This window comes from Arachis ipaensis, chromosome B02 (assembly GCF_000816755.2).
Source record: "Arachis ipaensis cultivar K30076 chromosome B02, Araip1.1, whole genome shotgun sequence".
NCBI lineage: Eukaryota > Viridiplantae > Streptophyta > Magnoliopsida > Fabales > Fabaceae > Arachis > Arachis ipaensis.
In genome coordinates, this window is record NC_029786.2 from 97,517,111 (window position 1) to 97,527,900 (window position 10,790).

At 33.1% G+C, this 10,790-nt stretch overlaps 1 protein-coding gene and 2 long non-coding RNA genes across 6 annotated transcripts; 1 reads left to right on the forward strand and 2 right to left on the reverse strand.

Moving 5' to 3' along the window:
* Positions 414–1,257, reverse strand: LOC107628511. The gene is made up of 2 exons (XR_001617820.2): positions 887–1,257; positions 414–591 (listed from the first exon to the last, which is right to left on the reverse strand). It is a non-coding gene; the product is annotated as an uncharacterized LOC107628511 (long non-coding RNA).
* LOC110269027 lies at positions 6,185–9,050 on the forward strand. Of its 3 annotated transcripts, none has more exons than XR_002357915.1 (4): positions 6,185–6,641; positions 6,858–7,589; positions 8,617–8,678; positions 8,773–9,050. It is a non-coding gene; the product is annotated as an uncharacterized LOC110269027 (long non-coding RNA). The 3 variants fall into 3 exon arrangements; XR_002357917.1 differs by having other exon boundaries at positions 6,192–6,641; positions 7,134–7,589; XR_002357916.1 differs by having other exon boundaries at positions 6,199–6,641; positions 7,196–7,589.
* LOC107627767 (stem-specific protein TSJT1-like) lies at positions 7,610–8,643 on the reverse strand. 2 transcript variants are annotated; one of them, XM_021116263.1, is made up of 3 exons: positions 8,354–8,597; positions 8,006–8,246; positions 7,701–7,879 (listed from the first exon to the last, which is right to left on the reverse strand). In XM_021116263.1, exons 2-3 carry the CDS (start codon positions 8,183–8,185, stop codon positions 7,745–7,747), a joined length of 315 nt encoding a protein of 104 aa, XP_020971922.1. In that variant the 5' UTR covers positions 8,186–8,246; positions 8,354–8,597; the 3' UTR covers positions 7,701–7,744. The 2 variants fall into 2 exon arrangements, with proteins under 2 accessions (XP_020971921.1, XP_020971922.1); XM_021116262.1 differs by having other exon boundaries at positions 7,610–7,879; positions 8,006–8,643.

Genomic DNA, 10,790 nt, shown 5'->3' on the forward strand with positions numbered 1-10,790 from the left:
TTTTTTTTTTTTTTTTTTGGTAATTTCTAATCAGATAAAACTTAGTCTAACTTTTAATGTGTCATTGATTAGAATTATTGTCAATTAATCTCACTTTGAAGCTGGTACAGTACACATATATAATATGATTTGGCATGATTATTCTTTGCTATTTGGTTATTCGAAATTTCCTCCTAATCATTGTGCGTTTTAATTTGTCCTAAATACTGAATTCAATAATATTTGAAAAATAATAAAAAAATAATTTAAATAGTCTAAAATTATTTTATTTAATATTTATTAATTATCGTTAGAATAATTATATAATTTTAAATTAACAAATATATAATTTTAGATTATATGGAAATTATAGACGTTGAAAGAATAGATAAAGGAACAAATAAAGAGTGTGTGTGTCTGCATAAGAAATCAGAGAAAAATGAAACTATGCTGAAATATTATTGCTACAAGTTTATTGTATTGAATTGTACAATTCTCAGTCTTCAAGGGCTAATTATATATATGCACTGCATACACATACATACTGCAGAGGCTTGAAAAATGTGAATCATGATTTTCTGGTCTGGTCGAACTGCTCAAATTAATCTTCTTCTGTTTAATAAAAAAATTATTTAAATTTCAATTTTGACATGCCTGCAGCAAATAATAACTTCACATATTGTTAGGTGCTATTTTGCGCATCATGACTTGCTTAAATTTCTATTTTACAAATTTAGGTGAATATTTTAGGGTTTTTTGTCCTGACTTATTAATGACTCTATACTCATAAAAATGTGGAAAATAATTTATCATACATAATATATTTATATATACGTTAATATAGTCTCAAAAAGACTCAAATTCAGAAAATAAAAAAAAAATCATAAAGACTCGTATATATACTTACCACAGACTAAGTCTTCTCCTCAAACCTAGCTTTACATCTCTTAATGCAGTCCCCAATTAGTACAATACTAGGTTTAAAGCGATATTTGCAATCTTCAATACACCTTTTAATCCTAAACTCCTCACGAACAGGACTATTAGACGATTGAGATTCAATAAACACAGTACAAATAATAATTCCAATAATCAACAATGATATTAATGCATGTGCCATATATGATATATATGTTTCTTTCTTTTATTTTATTTGAACTACAAATTTATGAAAGACTGGATTTTATGCAGCCATATACAGGCCTAAGATCTTTCTTAATGCTATATACGCAATATGATTTTAGAATAGGTAGAATATTGTTTGTCTCCCCTCGTTTTACGAAGAGTTATTTTTGAAGGATATATATTTTTATTATTTTTATTAAGCTTGATTGCCTCTTGAATTCGATACATTTTGAGAAATGGTCATTGTTATATAATAATGTTGTTTTAATGTGACAAAACTTATATAGCATATTGGATATCACACAAGGTTGATAAATATAAAATTTTATCGGTGCAAGAAAATGAAAGTTACAATTTATTTTTTTTAAAAATATGATATTAACTGAAAATGAGAAGTGTTTTAGACATATAATTATTTATTAGTCTCCTTCCATTCTACCAACTTAAATTTTTTGAAAAACTAATCTCTAATTTGATATCAGAATTTTTATAATAAAGAAATCTAGAATTCAGTTATCGTTAGACTCCAATAAAAAAGGAAGTAAATATAAAACAAATTAAAAGAAAAAAAAAGTTTATGTAAAATTTTAATCAAATTTTAAAAAAAAAATTATTTGAAAGAATGTATTAGAGATATAACCATTATAATTATATTATTCTTATTTGCTTAGTTATTTTCATGTGAATAATTTTTTATTTTAAATATTACTTAACACTTATTTTATTTTTCACATATATTTTTGAAAATATAAGGCAATAGGTATTATTCCTAGTGTCTAATAACAAAAAATAATTCAAGACCTATTTGCTCGGACACCTCACATTAGAACTATTACGAAATGATCCTCGGCAAATCTGATAAATGCTCCAAAAAAGCACCTTCATGACCTAGGCCTAAACAGTTTCAGCCGACTTGGGGAGCACGCTAAGAGGCCCTCACCAGACTCCCAAGCATAAGTAGAATTTCTTCGAGAATAACTCTCTCATTTTTTTTTCAATTAAAAAAGTAAAGTATAATTTTTAACATGATTTCCTTCCTCTACTTCTAGTGTGATCTAACCTTCAAGAAAAAATAACGGAACTGCAATAGGTCTTATTACTTAATTAATAGTTATTTTAGGGCAAATCACTTAAATAAGTCAAGGAGAGTAAAAAATTACACAAATCAGCCAAATAAAAAATTGGTTCATAAATCAACCAAGAGACATTTCTATATAATTTGAATCTACCTAATTCGAACTCTATTTGCATGTAATTTGAATCATTCTGATTCAAACTACACACAGACGCACACACCCTATAATTCGAATCAACCTTATTCGAATTACACCCAAGCACGCGTTCCTAAGTAATTCGAATCTGGCTAATTCGAATTACTCATTTTTTGGCTCTAGTAGTAATTCGAATTGGGGTGTTTCGAATTACACTTGCTTCGGCTATAAAAGGAGTTCGAACCAACCTCATTCGAACCACTTTTCCATTATCATACCCCACCAAATCTCAAGGAAAACGACCCAAATTCGCTCCAACAAAGGCTCAAGCAGGATGTTCTTCATATAGCCGGGGTCATCAACGATAAGCTTAGTACGTATTTTTTTTTTAAAGTGGGATTAAGTAACTTATTCATTTGTTTATATACGTTATGTTAGTGGTTTTGATGGTAAGTGACGTTGGTAAAGTTTGTATGTGACCGATTTTTTATGTTTTGTTAGTGACAATGTATGTGGTTTTGTTAGTGGTTTATTTTAGTGGTTTTGTTAGGGGTTTTGTTAGTGGTTTTGCAAGTGGTTTATTCACAGCGAACGACGGGGAGGCGACAGGCTCGACCAGAGATTCATTCACAGGGACGGACGAAGATGCACCAACAGGTCTGGAGTTAGAATCGGCTACTGTGCCTATATAGTGTGGGTATTTCGGTTCGAACCCCCCGAGCTAGATACCACATCAACCAACTTCGCCAACAGCTCAGGTGTCCTAACCTCAGGAAACTGCCGATGACAATGAAACATGACCTGCAAGTCCGATCCTCATCACTACCGATCGTGAAACAATCATACTTCACGATATCTTGCAGCACTGAGATCGGAATGCGATAAAAAACTTCTTAACCCATTTTACGCCTTGCAGACCAAGTTTCTGGAGTATAGAATTCACAAGGTCATCATAGCTCGTCGTAGACCTCATAAAAATACTGAGAGGATCCTTATCGGTGAACTTCACACCAGATCGTGTTTTCCTCTTAATCGATCCTCTGTGATGAACCAACACTACAAAACTCTCCTCACTAGCCATTTTCACACTCTAATGAGATCAATTCACATTCACGCCATATTTATACACGCCTGGCCCTGTATAATTCCAACCAGTATAATTCGAATTAATCTTTGTGTAATTCGAATCAGTCAGATTCGAATTACTTAGAAATGCGTGCTTCGGTGTAATTCGAATCAGGTTGATTCAAATTAATGGGTGTGTGCGTGTGTGTAATTCGAATAAGTATGATTCGAATTAGATAGATTCGAACTATATACAAATGTCTCTTGGTTAATTCATGAACCAGTTTTTAATTTGGCTGACTTTTGTAAATATTTCCTCACCATAGTTTAATATAGTGATTTGCCCGTTATTTTATTTATAATATATATTTTGAAAACATAGCTTGATAAAATTTGTTCCTAAGGAGTCTAATAGTAAAGGTCCAAGGTCCATTTGCTCGACCACCTCACAGTAATAATCAAGAAGGAATTCAGAAAAAGATATTGTCAGAGCAAAAGAATACTTTCAATAGTATCATAGGCTAAGAATATTTTTAGACCTACTTAATTACACATTGATTATGTTTATTCTAATTAATAATTAAGCAATTCATGTTTGACTCGGAGAAATCATGAATCAAATCTATCAATAAAATCTTAACGAGTTTTAAGTGAGGAGTATAAACTGAAGAGGAATAGGAGAGAACAAGGGAGGAAAGATATCCACAAAAAAAATTATAGAGATTATTAATTATGGGGCTAGGTCACTAAATTAGATATGGAACAATTTGTATTATTGATAGATANNTTCATTCTATGAAAATAAAATTTTTGGGTCTACTCTCTAGACCTCACATGATGACAAAAAGGGGATTCCCAACATAGCTTTAGACATAATGGAACAACCAAAATAGGAATAAATAAGAATAAAGTAACTAGGTGCAATGTTCAAGTAGCGAAGTTCTTGTTCCATCCATCAGCTTCTTCGACTTGCTTTTCACAAACCTAAGGAGTTCTGAAATTCAATTGCACTCTTCCTAACCAATTTTCAAACGTGATATCCGGTTAAAGCTTCTCCTTCAAAAATGAATTTGTTACGCGCCTTCTAAATTTTCCATATCAAATTGTAGCTTCTCTCGTCTTCATCTGATTGTTCCTTTTGTACATCATCTTTTCGGCTAGTTCAGACCACCATTACCAGGTTTCTTGGTCGCTTTGTATTTTAGGGGCTTCAATTCCAGAGCAGAGCCATGCACTTTGAGACTGCATATAGCTAATCAAAGAATAGTGAACAGATTCTTCAGCTAAGTTGCATCTTCAGCAATATGGAGAAATAGTGCTAATCCTTTCGTGGATCCTTTGGCTCACTAGCAATTCCCTATCCATTACTTTCCACAAAAAACTCTAATTTCGAGTTGTACTTTCAGGTTCCAAATAGTGTTCTAATCTAGAGCTTCTTCTGCTGACATTGAGTATGCATTAGTTGTGATAAAATTGGTGGGCCAATTCGTATCTTGAAGTTGCTGTGTAGCTTCCTCCCATCATCCATGGCCAGATAACAAAATCTTGCCCCTCATCAATTTCAGTCTGTAGGATAATCTGTGATATTTCTAAACTGAACTGATATATTATGAGTTGCTGGTTCCATTGTCTTCTTTCTGTTATGAGTTGATTAACCCATATCAATTGTGGGTCCCTGGTTAGAATTGTTTGGGTAGCTAGCACTGACTGATTCTTGATCTATAGATCCTCCCATATCCAAACAAAGTGCTCATTACCTATCTTCCATTTCACTCCCTTTTCTTAACTTTTCTCTCTTCCAACCCCATGAAGGGTTAATTCCAATTACAGTCCTTAGAAAATCAGAATATCTGAAATACTTGCTTTTATAGACTTTGTGAATCAGCGAGTTAGGCTTTGTCTGTAATCTCCATCCCTACTTGCCCAACATAGCTAGATTGAAAGTTCTAAGGTCCTTAATGTTCAGGCTTCCCTGAGATTTTGGTCTGCAAATGACACTCTATTTTACTCAATGCATCCTCCTCTCCATATCCCTCTGACTCCACCAAAACTATAACAACATCCGGTGAATCTCTTCCAGCAGTGTCTCTGGAAGTTTAAAGTAGCTAAGAGTGTAAATAGGGATGGCTGTTGCCACCACTTTTATAAGGACCTCCCTCCCACTAATTGATAGCAGTGATTGTTTTCAATGTTACAGCTTCTAAGAAACCTTATCTTTAACATAATTTAAGGTAGTCTTCTTCGTCCTATTTATTACAGCTGGTAATCCGAGATATCTATCTTGATTACCCACGTGAGGAACACTAAGGATTCTTGCTAACTTTTGCCTTACTTTGGATGGTGTGTTATGGCTAAAAAACACAGAGAATTTTTCAAGATTGACCATCTGACCACTGAGTAATGAATACGTGTGTAAGACATTCATTAAGTTATGGCAAGCTTCCTCTATAGCCTAACTGAATAGTATAGAATTATCTGCGAAGAAAAGATGGTTGATAATAGGACATTTGCGATTTAGTCTCAAACCCACAATTTTGTGTCTCTGTTCTCCTCTATGGAGTAGATGGATCAGGCTATTTATGCAAAAAAGAAATAAATAGAGACACTACTAAAAAAATTAGTTTTAGTGACAAATTTTTAGTGGCCATAATACAATGACTACCATTAATTTTATTTAAGTTATATTTTAGTGGCAATTATACATTTACCATTATTATTATATTTTATAATGGCAATTATTACTATTGCCACTAAATTATTACTGTCTTTCTATTTTAACTCTAATTTTTTCCCATCAACAACGGCAATTATCATTATTGCCACTAATTTTTTATTTTATTTTTATTTTTATCATCTTCTTTCATCAATTGCCATTTGCCAACACATAGTAAAAGACTCTCCCACCCAACAACGGCACAACCTCAAGCATTCCCTCCATCGCAGACCACCGCCGCAGACCTTGCCATCACCGACAATCGTCCATCATTCAAATTGCATCGTTGTTCCTATTTTCATCCTCCGCCTCAGATCCGCGTTGCTGTCTTCGTTTCTTCGTTCGTCTCAGATCTATGTCGCAACGGTGGAACCGGCATCACTTTCATCTTCAAAAGCATAGTCAATGGCGACAAGGAAGTTCAACGCGAAGGTTGAGGAGCTTCTTAACCAGATGCTCGCTGCAAAATTTCAAGATTGAGCTCTTGTTCTCCAAGCTCCTCCTTCTCTGCATCTCCTCCAATTCCGGCGCTGCATGTTCGCGAAAAGGTTCGGCAGTTCTCTTCTCCTTTCTCTCTCTCTCTCTCCCAATTTTATTTGTCAGCAATTTTGAGTGTTTTAGCTTTCAAATTTGAAGATGCTACTGCTAATTTTTGTTAATACTTGTGTTAATTGTGCAACTGACATAGGATTTCAAATTTGCGGTTGTGAGAAACTCAGGGAAATTGCTTTATTTTTGAACATGAAAAATTTTACCAATTGCAGCTTTAGCAGAGATGTGTATCGATGGTAATAGTAGAGATGCTCCCAAGATATGTTCTTATTGCAACAAATAAGATAATTTATATTTATGGAGTAACAAAGTTTGTATTTGGTTCTTTCCTGCAGGTGGAAATTCCAAACTTAGAAACTTTGAAGTTCTTTCATGTTACATTATTATAATTTTATTATTTACTCACCAATCATGCATTTTATTTGCTAATGTTCATCATTGTTTACCTGACTCTTATTGAATAATGACTTTTTATTAAATCAAAATAGGTTCGTATCCTTCCTGAGTTATGTAGGCAAGTTCAGTATGTTAATTATTTGGTTCTTTCTAGTGTCTTGCGTGAGAACTTCCACTTCAACATATCAGTTGGGAACGGGTCAATCTATGAGAGATGGTGAGACCTTAGTTTCAGTTGATGGAAGCTTTGAACTGGGTTTCTTCAATCCTAAAACTGGTACAAGTCGGTATTTGGGTGTGTGGTACAGAGATGCATCAAGAAACCCGACAGTAGCGTGGGTGGCCAATAGAGAAAGACCCCTTCAAAGCACGTCCGGACTCTTGAAATTCAGTGACAAGGGAATTCTTTAAGTTCTCAATGACGCAAACACTAGTGTTGTTTGGTCATCCAACATATCTTCATCCCTCCAAACTTCAAATAACTTAACTGCACAGCTCTTGGACTCGGGAAATCTTGTTGTGAAGTACCAACACGCTATGTTGCACAGGTACGACTATTTTACCGGCACAAATTAGTTCAAAATTAAGTGGTTTTGAGTAAATTTTATTTGTTTAATTACTTTATTTCAAAACTATTTAGATGTACAATTTTTATTTACTTTATAACTAGTGACAACAACATACAAGTGATTTTGCATTCTAGCTAAATTTGCATACCAGTTGGGAAGGGAGCAAAAGATTTAGCACAACTTGCTTTGATAAGTTCCAAGTCCTCAGAAACAACTACTGATCCATCAACTGCAATACCCCAATAGAGTCCAATCTGGCCATTAGAACCCTATATATTCAAACACAAAACAACATGTGTCAGCAAATTAGTACCACCACTATATTATCAAAATCACACATTTCTACTACTTAATATTTTAGAGGGCTCAGAAATTAAAGGAACATGAAAACTCACAGAAGCAACAAAAACAGTTCCATCCTTGTTGTCATAGATGACAAATCCAAAACTGCCCTCAAGTTCCTTGAGGACTTGATCAGCATGGTATGGACCTCTATCACGGAGGGTCCTATAGGCTTCAAAGATGAACATTGCCTCATTGGTTCCCTTTGATAGCCCATATTGCTTGTTCAGCATGCTAAGGTTGTGCAAGCTCCCCAAGAACACACAGTATATGTTGTCCACACCACTAAACAACCTGTCACAATGCAACATAAGTTGAAACAAACGTACACATCCTAAATCATTATGTCTTGCCATGAATTTTTTAAAGGTAGTAATTTCTCTTCTTTTTTTGAGACATACCTTTGATGAATGGAGGGCTGGTTTAGAGGGGAATAAGCTAGTAAAGCATCATGTCCAACGTGTCATACATTTTTCTCGCTCTCTTTGTTCTGTTTCAATAATGGAGTTGGGAAGCATACTCCACTTCGTTAAGGATAAGACCATTCTCATCACTGGAGCCACTGGCTTCCTTGCCAAAAGTACATATATTATTCTCTCTTTTAATGTATAATTCATTCATATTACCAAATGTATTTGTGTTTGGTTTTGTAACATAAAAATAGTTCTGGAGGAGAAAATACTAAGAGTTCAACCAAATGTTAAGAAGCTATTTCACAGTGACAAGGTTCTTTCTTGAACAAATTTCTATTTATTTTGTTTATTTTTATATGTTCTTTTGTGCCTTGTGCAATTTTATCTTACATTTACAAATGTTGCAGGGTCTTTTTCCTTATGAATTATAGAGAGTAAACACATGCACCTCATACTTTGTAGATAAAATGCATGAAATGTGGAGGAAAATTTGATCGTCAGGAAAGGATGATGGATCTTACTGTTGAGATAGAAGGGGAGATGGCAACTCTGTTGGAATCTCATTTTGAGTTTATAGGCTTGTAATATTTTTTGTTGTTTAGATTTGTAACATGATTTATTACTTTTCAAGAGAAATTTATGTATTAATATTTTGAGTTTAATAAAATATCTCATTTTGTAGTAATTAATTTCACTATATTTATATTATTCATAATAATAATAATTGTTAGCAAAAATAATTGAGATTCTAAAAAAAGTAGTTCATTGCTTATAAGAAAATGAGTATAATATAACTAAAAAAAGTCTTAAGATTTTAGCGGCAATAGTAATGGTCGGTAAAAGTGAATAACATTATAATTTTAGAATTATTTTTAGTGGCTATATAAATTGCCAGTAAAATGAGTTTTGGCGGCAATAACAATGCCCACTAAAAATGAATACATTGCAATTTTAGAATTACTTTTGGTGGCTATATAAATTGCCAAGAAAATGGCCGCTAAAATTTATATATTTTTTGCGGCCATTAAAAAAGTCTTTATCAGCAAATGTTATAATTGCCGCTAAAACCTTTTAGCAGCAAAGCATAAGACGGCTAATGTCTAATTGCCGGTAAATGTATTAGCGGCTATTTTTATTACCGCTAAAAGCAAAATAAATGGCTGCTAAAAGTGATTTTTCTTGTAGTGAGAGAAGGTCACATTGACGCTACCCTCTACATGGCTTGAAAAAGTCATGAGGTTATCCTTCTATAGTAATAGAATAAGAAACCGTCATCACACGCTCCTTTAACCAGCTAATTCATTTCTAGCAGAAACCCATTTTCTTTAAAATATCTTATATAAAACTCCATTCCACCCTATGATAGGCTTTGTTCATATCTAATTTCAAGGCTAAATCCTGAAATCCATATGTTTTGTTCTTTATAAAGTAAATAAATTCACGTGCAATGAAAATATTGTCACTAATGAATCTTCTTTTGATGAAGATACTCTAATTAGCGCTTATAACACTTTCTATAACATTCTGCATCCTGTGAACTAAAATTTTGGAGATATGGAAAATATCTTCATCAATTACGTCACCGTAAGCCCTTCCAATCTTTCTTCTTAACTTCTTTGTCTTGTAATATTCAAAGAGTTCCCATAATTGTATCCAAATAAGGACATTATCAAAATCTCTATCTTCTACTATTTTTCCTATTTCCAGCATCTAATATTGATAATGAATTTTTTGAAAAACCACGGGCGCCTCTCTCTATTCTGGTTACGTCGATCTCATTATCAAAATAGAACTGAAAAATATTCCCTCCATAGCTCTGCACCTTGAAACCTTCAAGTTGTCTCCAAAATGCATACAAGGCAGATTTTATAGTTTCTGCACTAAAGAGCCGAACAACCATTATCCTTCCCATCAGACTTCGTGAACATTTATCAATCCCAGCTTGAATATCTGTGTCTTCAAAGCCTATGATTTCCTCTTCATCATCCAATGAATGTCGTTGCTGTTGAACAACAGAATTGGACAACAGGATTAGCATTGCTTCCCATTGTTAATGGTGTTTACTAGGTCAGACAAAATCATCAACGACTCATTCGTGTTTGAATATTAGGATTCCTTCCAAAATTCTATCAGAGCATTTTACAAAATTTTATCAGAATTCAGAATCCTATTAATTGTTGTTGACCCCAAAAAAAAAGTTCAGCATAAAATGTATAAAAAAGAGAAAATTCTATATAAAATTCGTTAAGAGACGTGATAGATAGATATATAATTGTTTAAGTTACATAATAATCATTAGTAATTGTTAAATTTACTTCATTTTATTACGATCCTTTATTAAGTGTTCACTGATATCAATTATTTTAGGTAATGTTATTTAATAATATTTTAATAAAAAAAAAATTTAAATTAGACAATTTTTTTA

Excerpts from the sequence above, each read along its gene's own strand:
- LOC107627767 (XM_021116262.1), bottom strand. The coding sequence starts at position 8,308 with ATGGCAAGACATAATGATTTAGGATGTGTACGTTTGTTTCAACTTATG. Across the intron at positions 7,880-8,005 it reads GAACTGTTTTTGTTGCTTCT|GGTTCTAATGGCCAGATTGG; the intron begins GTGAGTTTTCAT and ends TTGAATATATAG.